This window comes from Hippocampus zosterae, chromosome 7, assembly GCF_025434085.1.
Source record: "Hippocampus zosterae strain Florida chromosome 7, ASM2543408v3, whole genome shotgun sequence".
NCBI classification, from domain to species: Eukaryota; Metazoa; Chordata; class Actinopteri; order Syngnathiformes; family Syngnathidae; genus Hippocampus; species Hippocampus zosterae.
The window spans coordinates 3286339-3299992 of record NC_067457.1 but is presented as its reverse complement, the minus strand read 5'-3'; the positions used below and the strand labels follow the sequence as shown (position 1 = coordinate 3299992).

At 53.6% G+C, this 13654-nt stretch overlaps 1 protein-coding gene across 1 annotated transcript; it reads right to left on the bottom strand.

Moving 5' to 3' along the window:
- Positions 1 to 310: 310 nt before the first annotated feature.
- LOC127604533 (PH and SEC7 domain-containing protein 1-like) lies at positions 311 to 13602 on the bottom strand. The gene is made up of 17 exons (XM_052071654.1): positions 12629 to 13602; positions 10562 to 12215; positions 10204 to 10309; positions 9392 to 9929; positions 8848 to 9078; positions 8640 to 8747; positions 8483 to 8551; positions 8267 to 8379; positions 7496 to 7554; positions 7275 to 7364; positions 4428 to 4471; positions 3257 to 3486; positions 3109 to 3179; positions 2865 to 3022; positions 2301 to 2445; positions 1984 to 2127; positions 311 to 1898 (listed from the first exon to the last, which is right to left on the bottom strand). The coding sequence occupies exons 2-17, from the start codon at positions 12113 to 12115 to the stop codon at positions 1668 to 1670; spliced, it is 3891 nt and encodes a 1296-aa protein (XP_051927614.1). The 5' UTR covers positions 12116 to 12215; positions 12629 to 13602; the 3' UTR covers positions 311 to 1667.
- Positions 13603 to 13654: the final 52 nt, after the last annotated feature.

The window sequence follows — 13654 nt, the reverse complement described above, 5'->3', positions numbered from 1 at the left end:
GTTTGTTTTCCTGTAGTAACAACGAGAATTTTTTTTCCATGTTTTGAAATGAACGATTCTTTATTTAACCACGACAACTCTTTTTTAAGGACGACGATGGACTCTTCGGACAAATGAGAAAGTATTTCTGTGACATCTGTCAATTTTTTATGCAGATTTTATAGTGACATTTTCGTTGTCAGTGGGAAAATAAATCAAGTATTCCAGTATTTTATCGGAAAGATACAGTTTAGTTGTTTGGGGAAACATTTGTCCCTGTTTTTTTCTGGATACTTCTACGCCCCGAGATCGGAACGAATTTGAAACAATAGAGGCATTAATTCTTTTATTGAGAACCCGTAAACCAACATGATCTTACAGAAGCACATAGTATTCACCTTTTTTTCTGAGTCATATATATAAATGTTCAATAATGCGTTTTTTAAAACATTTTTGTGATCTTTTTTCCTTAAAATTTAAATTCCCCCCCCCAAAAAAATGAAATAAAAATATATTTTAAAAAATGTAAAAGATTTTTTTCCTCAAGTGAATGCAACACACTTGCGTACACTTCTCCTTCCGGTGAAGAACAAAGAAACGTTTTTATTCAACCAGATGAAAATGTTCACAACGGAGCAGAAAGACGGACAGTGACCTGAATTAGTCCGAAAGCCCAAATCAAGAAGAATAAACATGCTTAATTATTTACAATTATCCCGTAAACAATATAGGGGGGGAGGGGGGGAAATGTTGTCAGGGCGACCACCAGCTCGCGCCAAGCACAACGCGGACACTTTGGTTACCATGGTAACTAGCCTCTGCCTCCACCTCTAGTCAGTTGCGAACGTGGGGGTGGGGCTTCACCTGTCCTTTGAGCTCAATCTTGAATGATATCCCCCCACCCCCATAAACGTACGTGCACATCCACAGCATATCTTCAAAAAACACATGACACAGACAGACACACATACACACACCCGCATAGAAAAGCAAAGATGCACACACTAAAATAAATGCAATTGATTGAAGGTGAAGAAGAGTTGAAGTGTCCCCCAGATGACGTATGCGAGGGGGCGGGGCTCTATGAGCCGTCCTTCCGCCAACCAACAAACAGCCCGTCTGGGAGATGAGTGACACTTTTGAACCTCCGGCCCATGTTCACCGTTCAAGGTTGGCTTCGGCCTTTGACCACGCGCGTCCTGCAGTCAAATGTGGCGCGTGGGAGAAGCTGAAAGAACATTCCAGATCCGTCTGGTGAGTGAATGCACAGCGCCTGAGTCCAACTGGTGGCCACGAAGGACAACAGATGGAGCAAGATAGGAGAGAGAAGAAGGCAAGATGAAGAAAAGAGAAAAGTGTCAATGCGCTCTCTCGTCACCATGCAGGAAGTGATGAGACAAGATGGAGGAAAAGCTGAAAGGAAGGTAGGGAAAAAGGACAAGACGGAAAAGAAGGAAAAAGGAAAGACGAGGCAAGTGGAAGGTGTTTACGCGATGCTGGCGGGGCACTTTCCTGTTCTGACTGGGTGCCATTTTGCACGCCGTTTTGGGCGCCATTGTCCCCGCCCATCCACCCGAGTAGCGGGCAAGCCGGCTGGCCTGAGTAAGCGGCAGGGCGTATAGCGGGCGAGAGGCTAGCGCCCGCTCCAAAGCAAAGAAAAAGCCCAGCGGCGGGCGTCGAGACCGTCCTCACTTCTTCACGGCTTGCCTGTAGCTGTGCCTTTGGACCTCCTGCCGAGCTTTGCCGCCCGCTCGGGTTCCGCTGGCCTGGCTGCCGTCGTGCAGGGTGGGGCTGGAGTGCTCCCTCTGCAGAGCGCCCTCATCCTCCTCCAGCTCGGCCTCGCTGCTGGGGCGGTCGCCGCCGCCGCCGCCCTCCATCTTGGCCCGCAGCAGGGCCACGTACGTCTCGTAGCGCGTTTTCTACACAAGTCAGACGACAGCCGTCAATGATGGCTCAGCCGGTAGCATGTGCCAAATGCTAAAGAGTAACGGTTTCCACACGGACCTCAAAGTGGAGATACTGGTCCCTCTGCTGGTACTGGTCTAGCTGTCTGCCTTTGAGTTTGTTTTGGGGCGGGCAAGAAAGCAGCTCGGCCAGCTCCGAAGATACGGCCCGCAAACGGGCCTCATGGGAACGCGCTTGCTCCTCCTGCAAACGCACATGGCATCAACGCGAGCGCCGCGCGCTATTAGCATCTCTTTCGTCACTTCTCGCGCGGACGAGCTACGTGACTCACAAATGATTTGCTTCTGCAGTTCATGCACGAACGACAATCTCAGTCACAACAGTCGAACCGCGATTGCCGTGTGTTGCGGGCCCACCTCGGATTGTTTGGACACGTTGCCCGGCAACAGAGGCCTGCTGAACTTCTTCTGGGACCCGACGGCGGGCGGGAAGGGCGGAGCCGAGAATGTGGCCGCCACCGTGTTGATGCTGGTGATCCACGACTGCATCTGCTCGGCGTTTCTGTCGTGGTCGACGGGCAAAACGTCAATGAGCACCGGCGCCAATGACGAACTCGCGGCAATCGGGCGGTGTCGGGGTTTGATATGGGACCGCACCCGACCGGCGCTCTCGACACATTCCAATAGGACCCCCGGGGTCATCATCAAGAAGAAGAAAGGCAATGTGCAACGGTCGCTATGGAGACGCTGGAAGTCTCACACAAGCAGCCAATCGGCAAAGTCCCTCAAGACCGAGGCGGCGTGTTGGAGGCGGGGCTTGACTATCTGGGCCAAAGACCAGCTGGAACTGGAGCGGCGAGGCCTCAACGTGTGTATGAGAGTACGCATGCGTGTTTGAATGTGTGTCTCACACACACACACACACACACACACACACACACACGCACACACACACACACACACACACACACACACACTTACGGCGCCTGGAAGAGGAAGAGCCTCCAGTCTGCAGTCCGCAGGTAGAAGACGTTTGCACGTTTGCTGTAGTCGGCCGCTTTGGTGGCGAGCGAGTGATGGATGGAGACGGCGTTCTTCAGGTCGTCGTCCGTCAGCGGCTTGTCGGCGCGGTACTCGCCCTAAGTGCCCCGCCCCGCCCGGGAGTCAGGAAGTCAGCGTGGCCATTCGCACGCGACGCGACGCGACGGGATGCGACGCGACTCACTTTCTGCAGGTAGAGGATGAGCCCCTTCAAGATGGCGTAGAAGGTCTTCCAGCCTCGCTTGCCTCTCGGTGCTGCCGCACAGCAAACAATCGTGAGAGTGTGTGTGTGAGATATCCCAAACCGGCGTCCCAAACTGCTTCTTACGTACTTCTCTTCCCGTCCGAGTCGGCGTGCACTTTGCGCACCAGGAAGCCGTTCTTGTACAGCGGCGTCCTACAGGGCGGCGTCTCATCCGCCGACAAGGTCCCGTCATCGCTGCCCCCGCCGCCGCCGCCGCCGCCGCCGCCGCCGCCGCCGCCACTGCCCTTGGCCGATCTCGACGAGTCGCACAGGCTGTCCCCGAGTTCCGAGAAGGACTTCCTCAGTTCCTCCTCATCGCTATGGAGACAGCAAACAACATGAGTGCGACTGGTCACCAAAACAAAAATCAAGTGGGCTGTGGCAGCGTCATGTCGCCGTAGCAATCATGTAGCATCTTTAGCTCAAGTACTTGAGAAAAAAAAAAAAGAAATATATCTGGACAAAGTCACGATTACAAAAGTACACTTGTCAATTTTCAAATCTAGTCCAAAACGTTTATGTGTGTGTGTGTGTGTGTGTCTGACGTCACACGAGCAACACTTGTTAGCTCAGCAGGTGGCGCCCTGAGTTCCCAAATAGAAGACAGACGAGAGCACCACATAAGCGTTTGGTCAGGCCAATCAGCACGCAGCCTGTTGCCTGGCAACTGCTGCACGGCCTGAGCGGCTTCTTACACCCATACTTACACAGGGGGGGGGATGTGTTTCCGCGGTGACACCTCGTCATGCTGCGCAAATTATACACACGCTCCTGCGGGCACGAGTACACAAAACCCACACAAAGCGAGCACCGATACGCCCCGTCAGGTGGCCCTGTGACGTCATCAAACGGCGTCGTCATGGAGATGAAGTATTTTGCTCCTGTGGCTATTCTGGGAGAGGAAGTGGGAGGCTGCAGGTGATGCGAGAGAGCGCAAACTGATTGAGCAAAGTGAGAGAGAGAGAGTGGTCGCCATGGTGCCGTCACCTTGGCAACAAAGCCCAGCCAGCCGCTCGCCTAATTGCCATCTCCGAGCATCTGTAGAACTGCCCGTTGTCCACGTTTGCAATTTGCGACTCTCTAATCACTCCAGAGGGATTTTTAGATACTGGACTGGACCTGGATAGTTCCTTAAAAGTCTCGTAAATATCCCACGTCCGGATTGGGGGGGTAGGGATCGTCTGAATAATTGCAAGTGTCGTCCCTAGTGACTAGTGTGTGTGTGTGTGTGTGTGTGTGTGTGTCCATGCCGGACTTACAGGGTCCACTGCAGCTTCTGTGTTTTGATGGAGTTATAAAGCGCCTGCAGACACACAAACAAACAGGTTACTCAGATTGGTCGTAGCTCATAGTTAGCTACCAGTTGCCGATAAATCATTCGCCCGTTTGTGACCAGCTCGCTCAAATAAGATACAAACAGCTGATTGGAGGAGACAACCGGTGCCGTTACTTACCACAAAAATGTTTTTGATAAGCACCCAGGGCGCAAAAACAACTCTAGGAAGTCCCTAGTCGGCGACATAATCAGGTCAGACCGATCACTTGTCTGCTATGGCCTGACATGAAGGGTTTGGGTCAGGGTTCAGGCTGAGTTAGCAAGCAGTTAGCTGCTGGTTTTTGACCAATCACCGACCAGTCTGTCATAAGAGTAAATCGATCGCATGAATTAGCCACCACTTAGCGACCATCGAGCGAGTTTTAGGATTAGGGTAGAAGTAGGTCAATTGCGCGGATCATCACAGCAGCTAGCGAGCAGTTGATAGACGACTGCTGCACCAATAATGCTAACCTGGAACCTGACAAGCTGGCCATCGTAGTAACCGCTGTCCCCGATAGGGTTAACGCCACAATAAACAGAATATATAACATTGACAATCATACACTCAACTATAGCGACATACGCCCCAGGAGAGAATCAAAGTCTCCTTTCAGTGCATCTGACCGATCCTACGAAATAAAGCAGGCCGGAAGAACAATTTCAGTTCTTGCTAATCCGTACTGTCGTGAGACTTAAGAGCTAAAAATGGCTCCCACCAAAAAGAAAAAAAAAGGGGGGGAGTTTTCAACATATTTTTGAATAATTACTTTGTACGTTGATAAAGAAGATCCGCACATTTCATAAGATCACAAAGTTTGGTCATGTGGGGTGTTTGAAAGGAAATCGCAGGTATGAACAAGTTTCGGGAAGTCAATTGCATTCTTCATTAGTAGCGAGCGACGAGTTATCACCGACAAGCGATCAGTTAGCGAGATGCTAGCGACAAACCCGTGAGGCTTACGGTTCTGATTCAGTTAGCAACCCGTTTAAGCGACCGGCTAGAGTCTCGCCACGTACGGCGAGACCAGAGGTCAAGCGGCCGGACCAAAGTGAACTTCGCAGAGGATCGGGGGGGATGAGACGACCTGTTGGTCGCCATAGCGACGTGTTTTGGCGTACCTTCCTCCTCTTGCGGGCCTGCGGGTGGTTTTGGCCGTCCTGAGCTTTTCCCAGCAGGTCGGGAAAGACGAGCGGCTTGAGGGACCGCGAGCGCGGCGTCCTGGGGTAGCGAAACGGGTCCATCATGCGGAAATCGCGGCCGTAGCGCACCGTGCAAAGCGAGCGCGAGCGCAGACGTCCCGCCGAGTGCAGGCTGTTCACGCCGATCATGGTCACCGAAGAAGTCGCACTCGATCCGGGCTGTTGCCAAACAGGGGGGGGGCAGATGGCCGAAAGGGAAGGAGGAGTCGCTGGAAATCACTGGGCCGGCGTGCGCGCACCTGACGCAGCCGCGTCCATGGCCGCTGCACAACTTCTGCGAGGGGGTGTGTGCGAGGGGGGTGGCGGTAGAGGAGGGCGTGTGGGGGGGGGGGCGTGTGGGGGCTGTGGGGCGTCAACGCTCGACGTCGGGATTCCAAAGAGCGTCACTCTCGTCGCAAGCCGGCACGGACGAGACCAAAAAGAAAAAGAAGCTTCCTGTTGCTCTCGGCGTGGCCGTTTGTCCGTTTTTTCCCAGCAGGCATTTCTCTCGCAGGTTTTTTTTTTTTGTTCTTTCCTTTTGTGTTGCCACGGCGACCAGAAGGCGAGAAGCTGTCGAATGTCACCAGCCGAATGTCTTCCTCGCTCTCTCGTTCATTCTCTCTCACTTCATCACTAGTACCGCCCCCGTACACCCCTACCCTCCCCCTTCCCTCCCTCCCTCGAGCCCCACCCCCTCCCTCCATCCCTCCCTCTCCCCCTCCCTCCTGTTCTGTTTGGTCTTCGCACATCCAGGCGGCGATGAGCAGCTCGTGTGGGCGAAAAGGTGCAAATGTTCGCCATCAACTTTCCATCCACTTCCTGTCGGACTTTGACTGCTCCGGCACACGCGTGTGTGTGTGTGTGTGTGCGTGGGCACCGTAGCTGGGCCCAAATCGGTAGGCTGCGTCCTTGAGGGCCCTCACCTAGGCAGGCGGGGCAAGGCTCCTCAATCATGTAGCAGCCGCCGTGGGCCGCAGAAACCGCGGCCAATACGGTTAAGCCGAGCAATGGAGGCGACCGACGTGGGCTCCAGAGAAGCCTTGGCTGAGGGCCGTCGCCACGGAAACAAAGGCCAAGAGGTCAAGGCGAGACTTGAAGGCCGCGTGAGTTTGGCGGAACTTGCGTCACGTGGCCTTTGGAGGACGACTCACGCTAAGGAGAACGGGGGCCTCCGCTTGCTCGCCGGGGATCGTCATTAGCGCGGAAAGACAAAACAAACCGCATCTAACGAGCTCGTTAGAAACAGGAAGCCGGACAGATCAGCCGCCCACCACCTCGTCTCCATAGCGATCGGGCATAAAGATGGGAAAGGACGGGGGAGGGAGGGGTCTCGATAGCATCCACGCGTTACCGTGGCAACCACGCAGGGGGACACACGAACGACGCTTGGGGACCGCACACGGGAAGGAAGCCGCGGTAACGTTCGGGATGTTTACACACAATGAGAATGAAGATAATGAGGACAGCGGGGGGGGCAAGGAGGGGAGGGGCTGAGGACCGGGTGCTGCTGAAGGAGTGACAAAACAGACACCAGGGAAACACAGACAAAAAAAAACAAAAAAAACAGGAGGGACAAAATGTAAAATGAAAAGTGCAAATGAAGGCTTACTTTGAGCAGAGGTTTGGGGAAGGCTCGTCCATCATTGAGTCCGTCCAAGTCGTGGACAAATTGCACGCAAGACATCTTGGCGCCAACATCCTGACAAAAAAAAAAAACGACACCCGCGTTTCACCCTCGTTGGCATATCATTTGGCGAATGGCGGGTAAGACGCACTCATTTGAGTCCACGGCAGATGTCATCGCAACAACAAGACTTTGGCGAAACTCACCGGGCCGTGCAGGTCCGCGCTGAGGGACGTGAGCGCGCGCGTCAGCGTGTGGACGGCATCTGAAGAGAAACAACGCAACCTTTCATCGCCGACGTGTTCTCACCGAAAAAGTCGTTCATATTTTGACTTCAGGATGGCAAATGTGTTGCTGACACGCCAGATTGAAAAAAAAAATTGAGATAATAATTGAGAAAATTGCACTTTTTAACATGATAGGCGCGGCAGCCCGGTAGTCCAGTGGTTAGCACGTCGGCTTCACAGTGCAGAGGTACCGGGTTCGATTCCAGCTCCGGCCTCCCTGTGTGGAGTTTGCATGTTCTCCCCGGGCCTGCGTGGGTTTTCTCCGGGTGCTCCGGTTTCCTCCCACATTCCAAAAACTGATTGGACGCTCTAAATTGTCCCTAGGTGTGAGTGTGAGTGCGAATGGTTGTTCGTTTCTGTGTGCCCTGCGATTGGCTGGCAACCGATTCAGGGTGTCCCCCGCCTACTGCCCGGAGACGGCTGGGATGGGCTCCAACACCCCCCGCGACCCTAGTGAGGATCAAGCGGTACGGAAGATGAATGAATGAATGAATGAATGAATGAATGAATGAATGAACATGATAGGCTCCACGTTACACCTGATGTCAAATTTATCATGTCACGTGTTTGTTTGTTGTTGTTTTTTTGGGGGGGGGGCGTAGCAGCAATCGAGCGTCCATCATCCGCTCGCTATTTCACGTGGACGCCATCATCTGCACGAGAGCGTTGCGTTGCGTTGCGTGTTCTCACCCTCCGAGCTAAAACCAGTCGGGTTGCACAGCAAATAACGGCGGGAAAAATGCCGCAGCAGCCTCTCTCGCTCTTGACTCTGCCCCGACAGCGCCACCTGCTTCAGGAACTCCCTGCTCACACACACACACACACACACGAGCATTGTAGCTGGCCTACACAGGTCAGAGTTGAGCACTGTTCACTAAGGGCAAAATTACACACACACACACACACCTGAGAGCTTGGTCCAGGGGTAGATGCGAGAAGTCAAAGAGTCGAAGGTACTCGTCTGCCAGCAGGAGGCTGAAGTCATCGTTGCCGCACAAAAACAAGACAAGAAGAAGAAAATGAAGGCAGCGGCGCTTCAGGATGCGGCGGCGCAGGCACTCACTTCCTGCTCAGCTGCTGCGTCGCGTCCGAGTGGTAAAGGTGTCGCGCCGTGCGCTCGGCGCCGTCGTCTCGCCGCCACTTGGCCACGCGCCGCTGGACCGCCTCCTCCCTGCCGACGACACCCACGCATTCTTTTTGTTCGTCTATCTATGCCAGTGACGTACCTGACAAGCGCAGACAACTGGAGGCACAGGAGCTTATGAGTTGACCTCGACGAGCCGCCGCTCAGCCTCTCGCTGGACGGCGCCCGCGTGGCGTCCGAGTCGGGCGCGAGGTCGAGGCCGTCCAGACTTTGGAAGGACGTCCCCTTGGCTCGCGCTGACTCCACGATGCTCTCAAAATGGCGGCTGAAGGCGTCCTCGGTGGCCAGGTGACGATGCTGCAGCCGGACGGGCGACTTGAGAGCCGGCTGACGGGCGTCCAGGAAACACTCCGACGCCCTGTACACAAAACGGCGGGTGCCGTTATTCCTCGCATCACGAGCGACGCTATTCTTATTTCTGTTTGTGTTGTTGTTGCTGCATTAATGTGAGTGAATCAAAAATTCCCAATCGAGGCGAGCAGGAGAGCGGGGTGATGAATGTCATCATTAGCTGCAGTCCTAATTAGTATTTTTCTACTTCTAATTCAAAATGGGCGTCAAAAGGCTTCAATCCGTTTGGAATTGATTCGAATGTCAACGTAAATAATGGAAATCAAACGGTGAGGTTCTTAACCATCGCCGGCCGGCCCAAACGTTTGTCGTGTGCGTACCTCTTCATGCATGGGAAACCTTGTTCCAGTTCCTGCGCTGCGTCTTGTTGTTTCCTGTCATCCCCTTGCATCCTCACACTAGCCCAGCTCACCACCTCTTCCTCTTCCTCTTCCTCCACCTGCTCTCCTTCTCGACTCCCCTCTTCCTCAGCCCTTCCCGTATAAGACCCCAAAGCCAAACCGTCCGGGCTTAGGCCTGAGCCCTGAGGATCCTCCCCGTGGACACTTCTGTTACTCCCAAACGCAGAGTCCTTGTCCACCTGCCCACCCATCAGCACCTCGTCCATGTCCGTCTCACGGTAGCAGCGCAGCGGGACGGCGTCCAGGTCCGTCTCCGAGTACTTGAGGGTGCGGCGGATGACGCCCGTTTCGGGGGACCACCCGACATGGGCGGCGGCGGGGGGCGGGGTCACCAATTCCACCTCCATGTGTCGAACATGTTGACTGGCGGCAAGCAGCGGCAGTGAAGAGGGAGGGGTTGGGGTGGGGGACTCGCTGGAGTTTCCACTAGGGGGTGCTGTGGAAGCTTCCACAAAGTCTACATGAAAAAGAAGAAGGAAAATAATTCGATGAGATGTTTACCTCACTCCTTAGCCACTGTACTAGTCAACTAGTCAACTGTGGATTGGCCTTTTTTGCTAGTTTGCCACCACACAGTCCCATAATCACTTTTGTGGGTGGAACCCCCTTGTAGACCGTTTTGGGAACTATCTTGGTCCACTTTGTAAAATTCTCGAGTGAGTGGGGAACGATTCAGTGATTCCCAACACCTCCAGTGTCTACAGTAAGACGATAAATAAATTCTCCGTTACTTGCGGGCCCGCTGCCGGCGCCCTCTTCGGGTCCGAAGAGAAACTCCCACTTGGCCCGAGCGATCTTCTGACAGTGTAGCGACAGGAAAGGCGCTGCGCTGTCCGTCTGAAAAAGTCCAAACAACAACAGAAAACCATCTCAGATTATCTAAACTCGGCTAAAGATGGCTGGCAGTCGGGTTGCAAAAGGTCGGACCGGTTTGGCAAACAATGTGAATTTCAATAGATTCCCTTAAAAGTCAACCTTCATTTTTTTGTGTGTGTAAATTTCTTGAATCATGCCTGTTTACCCCCATAGACGTTTAAAAAGTGTCACAATTTTGCAACCCTTAATGGGGGCCCGGGGTCCAAGTCCCACCTGTATTCCAGAGGTCGAGGCTCCGGTCTCATTTCCCTGGTGGCCGGACTGAAGGGACTCGGGTGACAAGCACTCCCGCTCCCCTAAACTGCCCGTGACTCCGCTGGACCCCGGTGAGGAACCTCCCATGGCATCCAAAGGGTAGTCACAGTCCGCATCCGGGGAGTCTAGGACCACAGGACCCAGTAGGAGGCGCTCTCTCCTTTTTTGCTCAGCTCGCTTCTGTTGCGCTGTTGGGCTGAGAGATCCATGCTGGCCGGACCCATCGCGAGCATGGTCGCGGTCCGGGACTGGGAAAGGACTGCTACTCCGCCCCTTATCCGGTGCCTCTTCAATCATCTGACTGACTAAGGGTTTGGAGGTCAACCATGAATGATCTCCTCTCTCTCTGCATCCTGAGCCCCTCCGGTTGGCGCTGGTGTACTGGGGTGTCTGACATCGATGCAGGGTGAGACTGTCAGGTGGTCGGAGATTACCCAGGGACACTCCGGGGTCCCTGATGGGGGAGCCGAGCTCGGTAGGGGGGTGAGAAGGGCGGTGGACGCGCGGAGGAGGGGAAGGTGAATCAGGAGCCCAGCTCAGGAGCTGGTTGGACTGGTGGAGGGGTCGCCCACCCTGGTTTGCAGCCGACATGTGGACGGGGATGTTCATCTTGTGGCTTTGATGTGGAGAAGCGGGTCTGGATTCTTTGGGATGAACCCAGGGGGCGGCTGAACGTTTAGAATTGCCACTCAACTGGTTTAAGCCTCCCATGACGTCATCTGCCAAGTCAGCGGGTCTTTGGGAGTGAAAAAGGGGACTTTGGGACTGTGAGGACTGCTGGTCTGACACCGGAGTCCAAGGCCACCCACATGTCCTGTGTTTTTTGTTGTGGTGCAGGACTGGAGAACCGGACCAGGACTGACAACGGGCTGGATGATGGGTATAAGACCACGTTGAGCGCTCCAGTCCATGCGCCACTTTGATACTCAATAGCGGGGATCCAAAGTGCTCCAAAGCCCTTCGAGTTGCAGCCCTGCCAACGGGGTCCAGAGCGGGTGGGAAACCCGAAGGTTGAAATGTCAATTTAGGACCGCATGAAGAATCATACCAAAAAGGGTCACAAACTGTTTTGTGAACCCGGGTGCCTCTTTCCTGACTGTTCCCTGGACTGCTTAAAGTCTTCACGTTGGACTTCTGCACGTAACTGAAGGAGACCACAGACCGCTTCCCATCAATCCCCTCTTTGTTGTCGGAGCAGGCCTTGCTGGAGGTCTTCATGTCACATGGTAGACTCCAGCGCTTGAATGCCCCGGGAGAACTGAAGGCTTGATTGAGGTGAGACCTTCCAGAAACTGGAGGAGATTGGTGGAGTAGTTTAGGACTGGGGGTCTGACACCTGGTGGGGGTCCGGCTGGCGAGCTGGGACAGGAGGTCCCGAGTATTGTCCTTAAGTCCTGAGTGTTTCAGAGGAGAACCATGTTTGTGTTCTCCAAATGTCTTCCCCCCGACACTAGGATCGGAAGCAGACCTGACTTCCACATACAGGTGGACGACCTTCCCGGATTGGGACATCGCCTCCCCCGCTTGCGTCCTTGTGGGAAGTTATTGAGATGCTTCGTGTGTGTGTGTGTGGGGGGGGAGTATCCGTTCAACAAGCACCCCTAGTCAGCACCTGGAAAAGGGGGAGGAGCTTGTTTAGGATAAAAAAAAACAAGTAGACTCATGTGCACATTTGTGTGAATGAATGAAGGAATATGTGTGTGTGTGGGGGAGGCAGAGGAGCGCTTTAATGAATGTGTGCATGAGCATGTAGAGGTCATGCAAACAGTTGAGGATGAGGTCAAGAGGAAACATGAAGATGACATGAGGAAGACACCAGCAACTTCAGTCGTGCAGGAACAAAAAAAAGTTGTGTGAATGGCACACAGAAAGCTGCTGCGTTAATTACATGTTGGGGGGCTTTTGGGGGGCAAAGTGTGTGTGTGTGTGTTGGGGAGGGGGGTTCTGAGGGAGCCGCATGCTGACGAGCCCGCGCGTGAGACGCTGTGCACGACGGACGGAAGAAGAGGAGGAAGAGTTACTCACAGGACGGAAACTCGCACGTACGCATCCATGTTGACGACCATCGCGACGGTGTTGGCATCTCGTGGCGCCCGCGCACAGCGACGGCGACCGGACCGCCGCATCTGGTTCGTCCTCCTCGCGGATTTTGCGCGTGCGCGTGCACTTGACGTCAGGTGGGAGAAGAGAACACAACGCCCGCAGCCCCGCCCCTCCCTGTGCCGGCCGGCCGGCCGTGCGCCACTGAACATGCGCAATGCCTTCGCCGCGCCAACACCTGCGTCTGCGTGCGCGTCCCCTCGCAGGACGGTTTATGAGCACGAGGAGCGTGCGCGTTGAGAATCACGTGACGCGCTGCTGCAGTGCACGTGACGCTCGGATGGAGACACGTGGGGCAGGTTCACATTTATCCAGCAGGCGGCAGCACACGCGCGTACACAGCAGTGATTAAATAGTATTTTTGGGCATTTGCTTCATCTGCAGTGAATTAATTAATGGTCGTATTTCAATTTTATTGTGAATGGCAACCTTTGAAACTAAGTAAATTAAAAGACTTGCACTTTATGTATTTCAAACAAAGGCAAAAGCTAGCATTGCTCGTCGCAGTTGTAGACAGCTATAACAATAACCACAGACATTGTTTTCGCTTGCGGTAGAAGTAGAAGAAGTACGACTGGTCTCCGACTGAACTGTATTTTACTGTACTGCCTCCTGGTGGCCAAGACGAGCACACCAGAAGAATTGCAGCATTAAATCATGATGCAGAAACTGCTTAATGCTTTTCATTATATTTCTCCGATTAAATTACCAGATTTTATTAAGTCCGACATTATTAACAGACAAATATGATGAGGCAGACAAAAGAGAAGAAAACAAAGAATAAAAAGGAGCCACCGCGAATGTCTCTCTTCTCCAATGTTGTTTTTTCGCCCCCTTGTGGCCGTTCTGTTGACTGAGTGAGTGTGAGGGCGGGAACAGAGCAACACAGATATGTTCAAATATTTTTGAAATACAAATAAAAGAGTGCGTGGTGCAAAATGTCTCATTAAT

Coding starts and splice junctions, on each gene's coding strand:
- LOC127604533 (XM_052071654.1), bottom strand. CDS start 12,115: ATGTCCCAATCCGGGAAGGTCGTCCACCTGTATGTGGAAGTCAGGTCT. Junction 9,930..10,203: donor CGCCGGCAGCGGGCCCGCAA/GTAACGGAGAAT, acceptor TTTTTCATGTAG/ACTTTGTGGAAGCTTCCACA. Junction 3,180..3,256: donor CGACTCGGACGGGAAGAGAA/GTACGTAAGAAG, acceptor GCTGTGCGGCAG/CACCGAGAGGCAAGCGAGGC.